This window comes from Pelodiscus sinensis, chromosome 2 (assembly GCF_049634645.1).
Source record: "Pelodiscus sinensis isolate JC-2024 chromosome 2, ASM4963464v1, whole genome shotgun sequence".
NCBI lineage: Eukaryota > Metazoa > Chordata > Testudines > Trionychidae > Pelodiscus > Pelodiscus sinensis.
Window position 1 is genome coordinate 76,032,306 of NC_134712.1, and position 17,612 is coordinate 76,049,917.

General features: G+C 41.0%; 1 protein-coding gene across 9 annotated transcripts in view; it reads left to right on the forward strand.

Moving 5' to 3' along the window:
* KCTD1 (potassium channel tetramerization domain containing 1) overlaps positions 1 to 10,207 on the forward strand; it is a 139,633-nt gene extending 129,426 nt beyond the window's left edge. For all 9 annotated transcript variants that reach the window (XM_006127188.4, XM_075920809.1, XM_006127189.4 and 6 more), the window contains exon 5: positions 4,187 to 10,207. In XM_006127188.4, the coding sequence (XP_006127250.2) occupies positions 4,187 to 4,345 (159 nt within the window). In that variant the 3' untranslated portion in view covers positions 4,346 to 10,207. The remainder of the gene's footprint in view (positions 1 to 4,186) is intronic.
* The last annotated feature ends 7,405 nt before the right edge of the window (positions 10,208 to 17,612 follow it).

The following is a 17,612-nucleotide window of genomic DNA, read 5'->3' on the forward strand; positions in this document are numbered from 1 at the left end:
GAGCCCGGGATCAGCTGAGGACTCCCCTGCTGAACCCGGGCTCCATGTGGCGTGCCAGCTTTGAAATGTACAAGAGTCCCCAGTAGGGACTGTTGCGCATTTCAAAGCGGAAGCACCCACATGGAGCCCGGAGTCAGTGAGACTTCCCGCTGGCCTTGGGCAACATGCGGTGTTGCAACTTTGTAATGCACAAGAGTCCCCACTGGGGCTCTTGTACATTTCAAAGGTGGAATGTGGCAGTGCTCATCACAGGGGTGGCCAACCCATTACAGGTAAAGAGCCCAAATAGTTGTGCATCTAACACAGAGACGGGAGGGAAATGTTGTCAGAGGGTGTGTGGGGGGGGGAAGCCCCCCCAGTGTTAAAGGATTTTTGGCTACATCAGGCTCCCTCTGGCCACCGCCATCTTGAATACCCCATTTTGAATGGCCGTGCCAGACGGCTCCCCTACCCCAGTGAGCACAGGGAGGCAGGAACCATTTTCAGGGGCGCGGGAGCGTCTTCACAAGCTGCACTTTCGGGGGGGGGGGGGGGGGCGGAGATAGCCATATTTGGCTCGCGAGCCATGGGTTGGCCCGGCTGGCTTACTGACTAGTTGAGTAGTCAACGGAAATTTGCTACTCGACTAGCAAATTAATTACTACTTAACATCCCTAATTAAAAATAAGTTTCACAAAGAAAGGAAGGTAAGATTGAAGCTTCTCCTCATGGCATCCTCCTTAAAGTCTGTGGGGTCTGACTCTTTCCTTCCTTTCCCCCAGTATTTTGTTAATGACTGATGTTGCTTTAGAGAAAGCACTCTAGGAAAAAGAGAACCTCTTTCTTCGAAGAGAACATAAAAAAAAAGGGGGTAGGTCTCCTCTTTAAAATAGATCCTAGAGAGACCTCGTGTCCAGTAGTGGGTATCTCAATGGTTCCAACAGACCATGCTTCCAACAGACAATGGTGCCGAGTCAGAGTCCTTGGTATCACTTAAGCAGATGTCCTGTTTTGATTAGCCTGCCAACAGTCCGCACTGATAGGCAACTTCACCAGCACCATCTTGACAGCAGGACTCGTCTATAACCAACATCTTCCAAGGAATCCAAGGGCTAACGGAGCTCTTTAAAGTCTCTACTTCCTTTCCAATACCATCAGCTTCAGATGGCATGCACTTTGAGCACAGAGGTGGCTGCCTCATCAACGTCGACAACTCCCAATTCTTGTCTCTAACTAGAGCATCATTGCCACTCCCAGATCTGACTGCCCATTGCCATAGCCCTCAGACACTCTTGAGATTCTTCTTGTAGAACCATCTGCTCATCTCGGAGGAAATGGAGTCTGCACCTCTTATGGGGCACTGAGAGAAGTTACCTGCTGAGACCAATATGTCCACTGGTTTTTACCTCCTTTCGTCTGACAGTAGGAGCTAAGCATCTTGTACACTCCCATCCTCTAGTGCCTTCGTAGCCTCCAGCACTGTCTTTGTCACCAGTAGTAAGAGTTTCCCCTTTGGACATGGAATGATGCCTCAGACTGACATTTCTGGGCAGGACTCTTCCTTACCTTACCATCCTGTGCCACTTGATGAGTACCCGAGCAAGAAATCACTAGACCAAGAAGGCTCTCCAGACTTTCTGAACACAAATAACTCCTTCCCTTGCCTACCTAATTGGAATTCTTGTGCCTCTTAAAAGCCATGTTTAGTCTTCCCACAGGTGCAACCATAACCACTGGTATGGTAGCCACACTCCTTAGTGCCACATTTTTCCTGAGGATGGAAAGAAGTTCAGGAGCAACCTGCAGAAGAGGAGATGCACACCTCCATATAAATCCTCCTCTTCACTCATGACACAGTGATGATGCTGCTATTACCAGCCTCCTAGGCAGACAATTTTAGGGTATCCCAGGAACTAATGAAGGAACTTGAAGAATCTCTTCTAGTCTTCTCAAGGGAGGTACAAGCATTTCATCCTTCTCTGGACACTCTATAGGCTGTGTCTACACTGGCATCCCTTCCGGAAAAGGGATGCTAATGTAGCACTTTGGAATAGGCAAATCCGAGGGGGATTAAAATATCGCCCGCGGTATTTGCATTAACATGACTGCCGCTTTTTTCCGGCTTGGGGATAAGCCGGAGAAAAGCGCTAGTCTAGACGTGATTCTCGGAAAATAAGCCCTTTTCTGGAGGAGCTCTTATTCCTACTTTGAAGCAGAAAAAAGCGGCAGCCATGTTAATGCAAATACCGCGGGGGATATTTAAATCCCCCGCGGATTTGCCTATTCCAAAGTGTCTAATCTGCATCCCTTTTCCGGAAAAGGGGTGCAGTGTAGACGCAGCCTCTATATGTCCGTCTCTTCTACCCCGAAGTAAGATAGCTTTGCCTATTAATGAGGCATTCTTGTCTCCTGCCTGTAACCAAAATCCCTGCCATTCTTATGCAAACTTTCAAACGGGCAGACAAAAAAATACATACCAGTGAAAGGGCTAGAGCATTCCCTCACCTCTCCTCCCCCATTTCCCTGTGGTGGATGTAGCCAACAAGGGAAACTGCCCAAGTCCTTCAAGATTACCACCCTCTGACAGGGAGGCTTCATGCCTGACACTCCTCAGCAGGAAGAGTTACACGTCCACTGCTCTTCAGTTGAGTCGCATATTTTCAGACCCTTAGACCAAAATACAGTTTCAGCAAATACTCAAAATGTAATCATTTTATTGCTTGTTTGCCATGGGACAAGGACCAAGCTATCCTTTTTGAAGGCCTCACTGGTTTTCCTATTTAAGATTGGGCTGCTGAGCTGAGGTCCAGTCTGTACTTCTCAATAGCAGGAAGTCTTCCACATGTAAAACTTACCTATAAAAATGGTAACATTTGCGTCCTTCCTTGGTGTTTTTCTGTCATTTTGCATCTGCTTTGGAAGCTTCTCTGTCAAGGACTCTTTTCTACTTTTTGGAATGGAAAACAGAAACTGAGTTCTGTTGAAGTACAGGTAAATGCCTGTGAGCATCTGTGCATTCCTACATCTCTCTTAATACTCCATTACTTGCCACCTTCATCTCTACTCAGGGCACTCATGGCAGCTCTCCCCCCTTGCACTACCTTCTCCCATGACACAGTCGCACTGTGTGCCCATGCTTAGTTTCTCCCAGTGGTCTGGTCAGATTTTCATGTCATTCAGGATATTCATCAGTCACCAGGCATCCCAAAACTCACTCCTCATGGGAAGGGGCTGGATCCACACCTCTGAGATTACAATTGCACTCCCTTTCTGCCTGGCCAGGGGAAGAAGCTAGGGCTCCACCTCTCTCTCTCTTGGAAGGAATGAAAAGGCAACCTGTCTCCACAGAGAGACTGTCAAAGTGGGTTTTAAATTGCATCCTATTCTGCTACAAGGCCATTGGAGTGCAACCACCCCACCTCCTGTTGACAGCTCACTCCACGGGGGCTCAGTCTACTTCTCCAGCCATTTTAAAGGATGTTTCCATGGCTGAAATTTTCAAGGCCACAGCATGCATCCTGTTATATCATGCTCTGCAAACATTACACTATCCTACCTGTATCCAAGATGGGCATCCCCTTTGGTGCCATCCTTCAAACCATCTTGGAGCCACCACCTCCGTGCATATCTTGTCTCTGAGTCACTGCATAGGGGTCTCTCATAGGGCCATATGCCCAATGAAGAAGGAAAGCTTACTTACCTTTTTAAAAACGTGAGTTCTTTGAGATGTTTTGTCCCTGTTCGTGCTTCATCCCCCGGCCTCCTTCCTTTCAGATTCAGAGTCTCTGACTCTCTAGTTGAGAAGGAACTTTAGCAGCCGTGGTTCATGTCTCCCTACATCTGTTCACTGTGCTGCACAAGATGCATAGTGCTCAGGAGTAGATCTGTGGACGCTGTCAATTCCAATCTCTGGTTGATAGCGCATGAGCACACATGCTTTCCATGATGGAGCACCCATAGGGACAAAATATCTTGAACTCAAGTTATTGAAAGGTAAGTAATCTCTTTCTTTAATAAATTAAAAGAAATTGGGGAGTGCAGTGGCATCTAAAGGAAATCTACTAATTAAAACATTCTAGTAAAGTCTGTTAGAGCTGTACATTCTTTACACAAGGTGACAGTTTGGCTATTGCAAGTTGATTGTCCTTCATTAGCGGTAGCAGTTTTGGTGGTTTGTTGTTGACATTTATTTACTCTCTCTTTGCAGGTACTTGAGAGGTTGCAGCAAAGAGGATTTGAGATTGTTGGCTCATGTGGAGGAGGGGTGGACTCTTCCCAATTCAGTGAATACGTACTGAGGCGAGAACTCAGAAGGACATCTCGTGCACCTTCCGTCATTCGAATAAAGCAAGAGCCTCTGGACTAAATGGACATGTTTCTTTATGCAAAAAAGGGACGTTATATTTACAGTTTGGACACCAAACAAGTCCTGGAACTAAAATTGAATAAAGACGCCTTTGTATGAAATATAGAGACCACACCTGAATTCATATGGGAGCATTTGGATAGTAATAATAACAACTTCAAGGTGTAATTATATGTCAAAAATAGAAAATGCAAATGAAAGAAAAAAAAAGTTGGTAGATAGGGTTGGTGCTGTGATGACCATTAAGTGTCCTAGACCTTGTTTAGGACCACTTAATGGTAAACAAGCCATTACCATCAGGGGAGACACAAACTACTCCTATATATTTTCCATTACCAGAGATCCATCCATTTTCCCTTGTGCACATCTTGATTCAATTTATTTCCATATAGAGGTTTATGTCCGTGTCTTTTTAGAGGTAACCAGGCAGGAAAACTTCAGGAAACATCCATTCGTTGCCGTGAAAGCTAGTCGACTGAGATTTTAAACATAGTCTGTATAGAAGTCACACACTTTAGTCTGCCCTCACAGATGTGAAGTTACTTTTTTCATTTTAAATGAGTTGAGATTTTTGTTTGTGATGGGGCCAGAATTAATATTTGGTAGAGTTGTTGTAGTTTGAATCTGCTGCTCTCCTACAATTTTTTTAAATTTTATAATGTGTAGGATACAATAAACGCTGTTTAAAATAATAAGGGTCTGGTTTAACCAACAAAAAAAAAAAAGTTGAAATAATCCATGAGTAGCTCACACTGTTATTCTTCTCTGGAGTTCTAATAAGACTAGGAGAAGCAAGTTATCTTGCATACAGTAAATAAGCTGCAATTCCCCTGCACGGTAGAGTGAGTTACAAGAAATAGATGCTCTCATTGGCCTATACTGGAAAACTTGTCTGGTGAGCCCTGTATTGCTGGTTTACATTCAACACTAGTTTTTTTAAGGTTTGTCTGAGTTTTTGAAAAGAGGCTATTGTGGTGATGGGACCATTTTCAACACTGGTCAAACTCAAAATAATAATAATAATAGAAGTTTGGCCCAGAGACCTCAGTAATGGAAACAATGCCAGGTGAATGTTCTGAAATCTATACCGATAGTCGCATCATTCCTTTTTAAACATGGAGTTGGCAGCTATAACTCTGAATTACCTTGACTGTAAGTTGGAATGTTTGTTTTTAATGTTGTTACTTTCCCTTGTTTAGGGCTAATAAGTTTCTGCCTAGAAGTGAGACTCCTCTGCTACACCATCAACCACCACCTTCTCACTAGGCAGCAACTTTCTACACGGTTATCCTACAAGTTATTCTCATTGGGCAACATCTTATTGAAATCAATTGAGCATGTGCCCAGTTGATGTCAATTAGACTTTGCAAAGTAAACATAACACATCCTGACACTACTGCACAAACTTCACAGGTTGATGATTTTATCATATAAGATGCACCAGCAACCACATTATCTTCCATCCAAAGTATTTTTATGCAATATTACACTATATGACTGTGTATTATTATGGAAAATCCGACTGAATCAATGGTGCAGGCATTCCATTCATTTGAGTGAGACCTTGCTATTTATTTAAAAACGTTGTGAAAAGCAAATACTCCATGTAACAAGTTTTTGAATATAGTTTTGATCACTGAAAAAAGTAAACCATTTTTTCTGGTTTTTATTAATGTTTAGGAGAGGGCGGCATAGTTAATATTTTCTAGTCCGTGCGTACCCTTGTGATTTGAAATGAGCAAGTCGTGGGAAGGACGTGAGGGCTGGGGGAGGGGAACTCTAGAAATTTCAGTTGGGTAGACAGTTATAAGGTTTTACTTTCATTTTGATCAGCTTTATGAAAAGCTGAAATAGCTGTATCATTTTTAAAAGCTTATTTTCAGGAAATAAGTACTTCACTTACAAAATAAATACATTCTTGTACTTCATTCCCTCCCCCTCCTTCCGGGTTGGTTGTACCTTTGGAAAGGTGTGGGGGAAAGACAGTTGAATCCATGAGAAGTAAATGTTTTAACAAGTCTCTTCTAACCTAAACATAATTGAAAATTGGTTAAATATTCTTTGATTTAAAAACACAACCACCCAGGGATTGATATTTGTATTGGTGCAAAGTAGTCTGAAATGGTTGAGACTAAATTGAAAAACTTGAATATATGTTATGGAAACTCTGCCTGACTCTTGTTGCTACTGGGGCCTCTGACTTATTCCAGGGCACCTGACTGTCCCCTGTTCTGTGTTAGCACAGAGATCATTGGGATGGTTGGGAAACAGGCATCAAACGAATTCCTTTTATCTTTCCTCTTAAATTCCACTACAAAACATTTTGGTTGCTGTTTTTTAAAGTACCTGGGTTTTGTTCAGATGACAGATTAGTGACTCTTTGTACAATGTACCTGTTCAGCTCCCTGAAGCAAGAGAAAACTTCCTGATCTTTCCAAATCCCTGAATGGGCAGATATGTATGCTTTCACTGAATGTTCATTCATTAGAGTTGAGTCATGAATCATTCTGAGACCCTGAATGTAAATGTCAGAGCAATTATGTTGTAGCTATGGAGTAAGAGGTCACAAAGTAATGACTAATGAAAAGTAATGAGATGCAGGAAAACAAAACATAGATTTTTTTTTTAAAAGGAAACGGATTATTTGTCTGTTGACAAGTCACGCTTGTAACAATATGTCTTTTAAAATATTGCTTAGGAAATCTAATCAGTAGACACGTAAGCAACATATCCAGTAAAAGAAAACAAAAGGAGGGAAATAAGGACAACTCATTTCTGGAAGCTAATCATTTTTACATGTACAATAGTTTTAATTCATCTTTCTAAATATAACTGTATTTTATGCTATCAGTGGGTGTTTTATTTAGCTAATGCCAAGTGGAAAAATTGCAAAGAATGCCATCTGTCAAATCTACATGTCTGGCAGGTTCATTAAGCAACTGTCAAAGGACTGCTATGCATATACACTGAAAATGCCATGTGACACAATCTTCTTTAAAATAAAACTTTCCGAGGGGGGTGAGCCTCTGATTTCCAAAGAACTGTGACTGCATTGTTGCTTTTTGGAAAGTTAACCCTAGATTTTTACAAATAGCCCTCAAAAAGTTTCATTTGAAACCCAGCACAGTTCTTTCCCAAATTCAACCTTAATATATTGTGTAAAGTAAGTGTTCATCAATAATGACTCTTGAAACTCCAGATCTGATGAGCCCCTAAATTGAATTAATTCTCTCCATTTGATTAGGTGGGAAAAAATAAAGTCCCTTATTTTAGTTACATTTTGTAGAATTTCTGCATACAAAAAAATACTAGTTAATATCTTCCCCACTGCTCTTACAACAGGAGCTTTGCAGAGTTTCATTTTGCAGTTTCTTTTCCCAATTCATTGCCATGAATCTAGGATAAAGCTGAATTGTGTGTGTTTAAGCTGCACTGATCAGCAGGCTCATATTTTCAGTTGTTGGCTAGCAGAGGCGGGGGTAATTGTGAAGCAGTTTGGTTGGGGTAGAAGAAGGGATGGGCTGTATCCCATTGAAATTTGACTAAGGCCAGATCTAGACTACAGAGTTGAATCGGAAAAAGTTACACAATTTGCAGTATGTAAATTGTGTATCTTTTTCTGATTTACTTTCGAAAGAGGCTTTTCCAAAATTTGGCGCATCTACACGGTGCTAAATTTCAGAAAAGTGCTCTTTCGACACATCCCCTTATGCCTTGTAGAACCAGGTTTACCGGGATGACAAAAGAGCGCATCTGAAAATTTTTTCGGAAAATGCGGACATGTTCCTTGGACACTGTATTGCTTTTCCAGGATAACTCCAGTATCCCGGAAAAGCAATGCAGTCTAGATGTAGTCTGTCAGACATGCTGCACAGGATTAAAAATCATATGACTGAAGACATGACATAAGCCAGCAGGGACATCACCTGGAGCCTGACTCTGGCTACAGAGGACCGGATCTGAAAGTACAGGATTTGAGCAACCCATTCAACTATTTTTGTTCCCATTGTTCTGCAAATCATGAGCTAATTTTTAATTTACAAAGAAATAACTTGTTTATGGATCCTGAATATTTCATAGACCTTTTTAAATGGGCTCACACTTAAATTACAATGTTTTGCATTCCCGTGAATGACATATCAAATACACTTTAAAGACCACGACCACGCTTTTAAAGAGAACTTGGACTTCTATTGACCAATGTTTATTTTTTACAGAAATAAAACAATTTACTTGAATCCGTCACTTCTTTACTGAGGAATTCTATATTACGAATCATTTGTAGTGGACAACTGGTATGTGAATGTAGGCATTCTTGTTGATTTATTTACAGTGGAAATGAAACCAAGAAACCCTTAGGGCCTTTAGACCAGCTGATTTTTCTCAGACTTCAATGGTTTATTATTTCTTAAGGGTCTGGAGGGGATCACCAGCACCAAAATCAATACTTTGCATTAAGTCTCTGTGCTGTCTTTGGCTATTACCTCACTGATCTGGTTATTCACGCTCCCTGAAATAAACTGTGTATTGGATCAGATGTTCTGTATTTGAGAGAGAAGCTATTGAAGTCAAATCGCCACCTCTCTTCCAACACAGATGCCAAATATATAGTTGAATTGACAATACACAAGTTTTCTCCCAACTTTTATAACTGTAACTTGAGCTAGAGCATTGTTTTCATATTAGCCAATAACTAATGTCAGTGTTTATGGCATGTTAATATTAGCACTTGAAATTGTCCCTCTTTCAGATGAGACACTTGTTAGCAAATGTAGAAATGTCCCACGGGAGATGTTGGATACCTTTTTGTTTTCTTGTAAATATATATATTTTTATAACTTTCTTGGCCTGCAGTTTAATACATTATTGTTGTTGTGCGGTATGTCCATGAAATGATCAATTAGATGATTTTCTTTTGATAATTGTTAAGAACCAGATTGTGCTCCCCTTTGTTCACATTAACTAGTAGTTTACTCCTTCAGTAATCTCTTTTGGATTGGATTAGATTATTTCATGGAGTAAGGTGCTATGTAATGGGGCCAGGGGTCAGAACCTGGACCAAAATGATAAACTGCCCACAATCCTGTGTTTAAAAACTTTAAAAAAAAATAAAACTATTACATTTTAACATCAGATAAGGTGCATTTCTCTCACTTTTATCTCACAGCAAAATGTAGACCTTGCATTCCTGACAACTCCTCCTCTTTTCCCGTTAATATGAACAATTTGCTCTGAAGTGGTCAGCTCCAATATCCATGCAAGTTGTGATGAGCGTTTGCTGAGCTACACTGGTCAGGTGTATTGCATTTAAGAGGACAGCTTTGATTATCTTTCTTGGATGGATGGTGGAGGAAATAAACTGATCCTTGTGATTTGTCTCTGTACTCTGAGTTGGGACTGATAAATGAGTTCATCTATAACACCAAATAGTCTTTCTGTTTCTGTTCTACTATGTAGCTTGTCAGTATTTTTTTTTTTCCTGAGGAAAATATGTAATATTGGATGCCTGACCTTGCTTAGTCACCACTATTAAGCAGCCTGTAATTTATAGGTATGCAACATGTGAAGTATGCACCTCAATTTGGGTGGCAACCTTTTTTTTTAATCTATACATAGTCTACATTGGCACTCTAGCTTAATGTACTGTTAGTTGTATTTGTTCTGATTTTCCATTCTATTACATTCAAATTTATGGATTAGTGAGGATCAAATAAGTTGATGTTTGATGCGTCAATTGATTACTCCAGAAGAAATTACACTTGATATAAGAATTAGCACATGGGATGCTAGTTCTAAAGATCTGTAGCAGCTGTTTCACTAATCCTTACAACTTCCTAATAAATAACATATTTCAGATTTGCATTTGGTGTCTTGCCTTAAATATAGTCATTGCCAGATAAATGGCGAAAATTGCTTATGAATCTATAATTTGCCTTTTCCTCTCCATTGTATTTGTTCTGCTTGGGTGTATTTAGGCAGTGCCATAAGAATACTTTGCCTGTTCAGAAGATTGTACAAACCTTGGATTAAGCATCTCCGCAACTGTGAAGGAGGTAAGTGGTAGCATGCTCATCTTACCTATGAGGAAACAGAATGATTAGAGAGCAATGACTTGCACAAGGGTTGCAGGCAAAGCAATAGCAGTTCCAGGATTCAAATTCAGGTGTTGCTGGCACTAACCTGCCTGCCATCACAGTCCTTTCATTTCCCTTCACAGTTATACCTTCAATACAAAACCACTTTGAGAACATTGATGTACCTCGATGTATTTGTGGTTTGCTCAAGTGTGGCATAGATGCTGTATCACCACTGCCTTTCTGTCTCAGATTTTAAAATTATGACCATTACAACTGTGGTCATCTTGTATAGTCACTTAGTTTTGTTTTTCTTTCTTTTTTTGGTGCCAGTTACAAAACAAAAATCCAATGTGTTTAAATAGCCTCTTTTTTATTTCTTCATCTTCATGCTCGGACCCTGTTCTTTCATTAATATCTATAATCTATATTGGATACTTCAATTCCCTTCCATACAACTAACACATCGTAGAAGGAAAATGCTGGGTAATAAGTGAAAAAGAGCTGGTAATTCCTGTTAGCAATCTGAAGAGGAAAATACAGCTGCTTAAAGGCATGGCTGTTCAGTTTTTATTTTTGTCAATGTGGGGAATGCTTTAAAGCTTTGTGTGCTATTAATAGATATATTTGTTTGAAGCTAAAATAAAACCATACCTTGCACAGAGCAAAATTGAAATTTGCAAAATAAAAAAAAAGATTAACCATGGTCCTTTTTGCTTACCTTACAGTACTACTATGTTTGGATGAGTAACTTTAAAAGAGTACCATATGAATAACCTTAGCCAATTCAACTTTCAAATACTCTGTTTGGCTCAGATATATATTAAAAAAAAAAAAACTCTTCTGAGGCATTACTCAGATGTAAGTTAAAGCCTTAAAGCTTGCAGCTTCATCAGGCAATATCTACTAAATCCTGGAAGCATGTAAGATAACCTAAATGTAATCTACTTCATATCAGCTCCTCCAGTGATGGATAGCAAAACAAAAGCAGGGCTAATGAAAAATTAATGAAAACAGTTACTTCCATAAGAAAAATGATCTTTTTCTCCACCTTTGTATTGATTTTAACTGGCCCTGTAATTGGAAGTGTATAATTTTATCCTAAGGTAAAGAGGGCTAGGGAGAGCAAGCATATAATTCTATTCATGTTTGTGACATATTTTCAGGCTAAAAATCCTGAAGCATTTTCCTTAGGATGTTAGTCACCTGTGAATACAGACTTCGAGCATATTTTTTTGGTTCAGGCAAACTGCCGTGCTATTTGCCTGAAACCAGATATTGCCTGAGCGGTGGACTCTGAGTACTTTGAAAGCTAATAGGGAAATACAAAGAAACAATGTTTAAGAAACATCAAGTCTATTCCATATAACTTGGATTTTTAATGTGTGTGTGATGTGCTCCAAACTTTTTTCTCACTGATCTTCCCCATTGTTGGAGAAACTTTTTTTTAAAATCCCTGTCTCTTTTGTGCAAACAAATCAGTACTCATACCCAGGAGCTGTAACAGACTCAGTATGGCCCAGCTAATTGGGTTAAATTGTTCCTTGCGCTGGCTTAAATAATGAGCTCCACTAATTTCTGTTTCTTTCACATTTTATCACTGTTACCTTTAAATACAGATGGCTTTTTGTATACAGTGAACAGAACTAAGGATGTTAAATTTAGATTAATCGGCTAATCGAATAGTCAATGCAATTTGCATCGACTATTCAATTAGTTGATAAGGGTGCCTCTGGCTTTCAAGTGAAACTCGAAAGTGCTGCAGGGAGCATGGGGCCAGCAGAGGACTTGAGCAGTCCCCTGCTGGCCCTGTGCTCCCCAAGGCATTTCAAAGCAGCAGGGCCACATAGAGTCTGGGGTCAGCAGGAGACTCCCCAGCTGGCCCCAAGCTGCATGCGGCGTTTCAAAGCAGCAGCATTGCATGTAGCCCAGGTTCTGGCCCCAGGCTCCACATGGCACTGCCACTTTGAAGCACCCTTCGCCCTCCCCCCCCCCCCCACCTCACTGCCTCTTTCTGATAGAGGCAGCAAGGGGGGGAGCAACTAGTTGACTAGTATGTCAATTATCCGATATGCATTTGCTTATCGGATAGTTGACTAGTCATTCACATCCCTAAACAGAACAGTGCTGACTTTTTCAAGATACTGTAACATAAATTGATCTAATACTTTGCTGTAAATTTTATATTGTTATTTGAAGCCCTCAGATATTTAATTTTAGTATGTCCACCAAGCCCTTAGTAGAGCTGCTGAGATGATATTTCAAAGGGACTGGATTAGAATATGGTCAGATTTTGAGGGGGAAAGGGGTGGTTTTAGTAAAATGCTTAGGGAATGTAACTTTCCCATTCCCCATTCTGTGTCGTACAGGCCTCTTAACACTCTTCTTTAAAATAAAATATTACACACCTACCTGAGTCTGTGTTGTGGCCAGAAGGTAAGAAATTAGATGTTTCCACATCTATAGGTAGGTGAGTACTACTTCGGTTCCTTTTCTGGAATCCCCTGACCCATCTGTCCTTTTGGTTGCATAATTCACCCTGTTCTTTTTGAGTTGGCTTCATCTTAGGCTGACATTTTTGCTTTACAATTGCACGACAACAGCTCTGACCAATGACACATTGCCTCTAATTGTGTGTGTCATTTAACTTGGAATATTTCATTCTTCACTGTTTAGCTTTACTGGATTTGTATCACAGTAGCACTAGAGAGGCTCTCCACAGACATAATCTTAAAATAAAAGTACTGTGGTAAATGACAGTGGGGTGGTGAGTGTTTAGGTTTTAATGGTGACCGCTGTCTGAGGTACGTCGCTTGGTGATAGCTTATCAGTGGAGATCTGAACAGGGAAGAGTCAAGAACATAATGTGAAGAGTAAAAATTACCCATCATTCACCACTAGCACAACCTCGTGGTAGCAATGGTGAATACAATGGTGTAGGCAGGGCTCAGGAACTTGTAGCATCGTGACATCTATTCCACCTGGATGGTAACACCAGAGCACTGCCTATGGCAGACACAGTGACATGGTATTCAAAACATGCAAGCTACTTCATGGGCAGTGACCATACATCCCCTTTTTGCCAGGACAGCCCCCTTTTTAAGTTCTGTTCCAGATGTCACAACCCCCAGTGGGGCACAGAGGAATTTCCAGGGGACAGTCAGGAGCGGAGGAGAGCACCTCAGGCTCACTCTCTATGGTGTCCCATTTTCACGTGCAGAAGTATGGCCACCTAAATAATTAAATACTCCCTTGTTCCTGTTTACAATTTGAATGAAGGCACAATACAAGAGTAGGAATTTAGTGAGGATACACACACACGCACTGTACATGGCTGTCAACTTGGTTGTCAACGTGGGTCCAAACAAGATTTGGTGCCAGGTACCCATTGCATAGTGTTACAAAGAAACATTTACGCAACTAAATTGTAGTCTGAATCCAGAGCTAGCAACCACATTAGAGAAATCAGCCTTCATTTTCAAGAGCTGTTTGTAAAAAGAGTAATAGGGAAAAGGGGCAAGAGAAGACCCACAAACCCTTGCATGAAAAGGTGCTAAGGGGCTGCAAGACACTGAGCGTTCTGGTTCTGATTCCACAAAACACTCCTTATTCTCAAAAGTTAGGGGTGAGAAGAACATCACTAGTGTGGGACTAATTACTGGGTTAAGTTACAATTGAGTGCATGTTTGAATTTTATGTATCAGAGTCTGAATCTGCAAAAGCAGCGAGGAGTCCTGGGGCACCTTATAGACTAACTGAAGTGTTGGAGCATAAGCTTTCGTGGGCAAAGACCCACTTCGTCATGCATCTGACGAAGTGGGTCTTTGCCCACAAAAGCTTATGCTCCAACACTTCAGTTAGTCTATAAGGTGCCCCAGGACTCCTCGCCGCTGTTTGAATTTTGTCCACTTCAGCATCCTGTCCTAGAGTTGGTATATAGACCCCCCCCATGTCCCCATTCAGCAAAATGCTTGTAGTCCTAACTTGAATGGGACTACTCATGATCTTAAATTAGGTTCATGCATATGTCCTTGCTGAGCTGAGACTCTGGTATCAAAGAGGAAGAGGGGAGTATATGAAATGGGAAAGAATTAGTTAATTGTTTCTTTGTTTTAGGGTTTCTTGGGGGAGGTCATGGAAGGGTTAAGTGTAGAGGCTTACAGAATTAAATTGAAGACCAGGACCTCACTGGTAGCGTTTTTTGAGATGCTTCTAGTTCAAAGTGGAAGACCAAACCATGTGCAGGCAAAACTGCAGGATCTCAATGCATGGATAAAATGATAGTGGTGTTAGATTTATGGGGGGAAGCTTTTGGGAAAGGAGGAGCCTATACCGAAAGGATGGGTTTCACCTAAACCAAAACAGAACCAGATTGCAGGCATTTAAAATAAAAAAGGTCATAGAGCAGATTCTAAGGTAAGAGCTGGGAGAAAAGCCAACAGGTTCAGAAGGGCATGTGGTTGGCACAGAGAAATCCCTTGGGGAAGGATCTATTAATGGAGATTTTTCTAGATCCTAGTAAGGAGGAGAGAATGGAAAATGATTAAGTACAGGCAGATCTGTTCTGAAACAGTCAAATGAAAGTTCATTCAAAGTGCTTATATCTCAATGCTAGTAGTCTAAATAATATGAGTGAACTAGAGTGCCTTGTATTATGATATTGATATTGATATAGCAAGCATCATAGAAACAGTGGAATGAGGATAATCAATAGGACACAGTAATACCAGGGTACACAATATAGCAGGAGTACAGAACAGGTCATGGCACTATACATGAAAGAAAGCATAAAGGTAAAAATTTTAAATGAACCGAACTGTACTACATAATCTCTACCTCAGGGCTGGACAATAATTTTTGATGGAGGAGTGGGCATTCCAAGATTTCAGTAAAGGGTCAAGGGTTGCATTTTTTACTATGGAAGAGGTTAAGTGAAGGAGGGGGTTGTGACCTGGTGGAGGGTCTGGGAGAGGGGAGATAAGTTCAGGAGAGGATTCAGGCCTGGGGGATGGGCATGGAAGGGGGGCAGGATCTCAGAGGGAGTTGTGACCTGGAGCAGGGGGGAGAAGGGTGCAGAGGGTTTGGTTGGTGATCTAGGGAAGGTGATTAGGGTGCAGGGTCTGGGAGAGGGGTATGGGTGCAGGAGAGAATTCTGACCTGATGGGGGCGGGATGCAGGGTGCTTAGCTAAGCAGCTCCCAGCCAGTAGCAGTCTGATAGGCTTTCCTGCCTGCCAGCAGCCCCAGACTGCTCACAGCAGCTGGCTGTTCTATGTGGCTTTCTGTGCTGCTGGGGGAGTCTTTGCATGCTGCCCACACCAGCAGCAAAATCTTTCAGCTCCTATTGGCTAGAAACCAGATAATGGGAGCTGAGAAATTGTGCTGCACTGCTCCCATACCCCAGCAAAATCTCTCAGCTCCCATTGGCCGGTTTTCAGCCAATAGGAGCTGAGAAATTGTTAGGGGTGGGAGAAGCAGGTGAAGCCTTTGCTACACACACACACACACACACACACACACGTGCAGTGCAGTGAGCCACAGGAAGCAGCCAGCTGCTTTGATGGGTGCTGATCTCTGATACCGGGGCAGGCCATGGGTCAGATTAAAAGGCTTGGTGGGCTGGATTCAGCCCATGGCCATATCTCGCTTGCCCTGCTCTAGACAGTACTTCAATTCTTTAATAATAATTTGAGTAGGAATATATTACTGACCGCCTTATCAGGATGGTGATAGTGACTGGAAAACATTTGGGGAGACTAGAGCGGCTACTAAAATAAACTTAATAATGGGATATTTTCAACTATCCCCATATTGGCTGGGTACATGTCACTTCAGGACGGGATGCAGAGAGAATTTCTTGACACCTTAAATGACTGCTTCTTGGCGCACATGATCCTGGAAGCCACAAGAGGCAAGGCAATTCTTTAGCTCAAATTCTGGTCCAACAGGTGAAAATAGTTGGAATGCTGGGTAATAGTGGCTGTAATATAATTCACCTTAACATCCATGTGGCAGGAAAAACACCATAGCAGCCCAACACTAAGATTTAATTTTAGAAAGGGGAACTACACACAAAAGAGGAGGATAGTTAAACATAAATTAAAAAGTACAATGCCAAAAATGAAATCCCTGTATGGAAATTTTTCAAAGATACTACAATGAAGGGTCAATTTAAATGTATATCCAAAATTTAAAAAGCATTAACAAAGAAAACCAAAAAAGTGCAATGGTGGCTGAACAACAAAGTTAAGAAGCACGCATCATTTAGAAAGTGGAAGTTAAATATTGGTGAGGAAAATACAAAGTAACAAACTCCGGCCAATGAAGTGTAAAAATATAATTAGGAAGGTCAAAAAATAATTTGAAGAACAGCTAGCAAAAGACTCAAAGTAATAGCAAATGCCAGTTGGACTACTGTACGACAGAGAGGTAAGGAGCACTCACGGACAACAGGCCATTGTGGAGAAACTAAATGAATTCTTTGTGTAAGTCTTTAACATTGAGGCTGTGAGGAAAATTCCCAAACCTGAGCCATTCTTTTTAGGTGACAAATCTGAGGAACTGTCCCAGATCCAGATATCATCAGAAGAAGCTTTGGAACAAATTGGTAAATTAAACAGTAATACCATAAGTCATGAGGACCAGATGGTATTCACCCAAAAGTTCTGAAAACTCAAATGTGAAATAATAGAATTACTGTTTTGTAACCTATCCTTTAAATCAGTTTCTGTACCAAATGACTGGAAGATAACAAATGTGACACCAATTTTTAAAAAGGGCTCCAGAGGTGATCCTGGCAATTAGAGGCTGGTAAGTCTAACTTTCGTGCCAGGCAAACTGGTTGAAATTATAATAAAGAACAATATTGTCAGACACATAGATGAACATAATTTGTTGAACAGTAAACACAGTTTTTGTAAAAGGAAATCATGTCTGACTAATCTACTAGAATTCTTTGAGGGGTTCAACAAGCATGTGAACAAGGGATCTCCAGTGAGTATAATGTACTTAGATATTCAGAAAGCCTTTGACAAGGTCCCTCACCAAAAGCTTTTGAGCAAAATAAGTTGTTGAGGAATAAGAGGGAAGGTCCTCTCATAGATTGGTACCTGGTTAAAAGATAGGAAACAACGAGTAGGTATAAATGGTCAGTTTTCAGAATGGAGAAAGATAAATAATGGTATTCCTCAGGCAT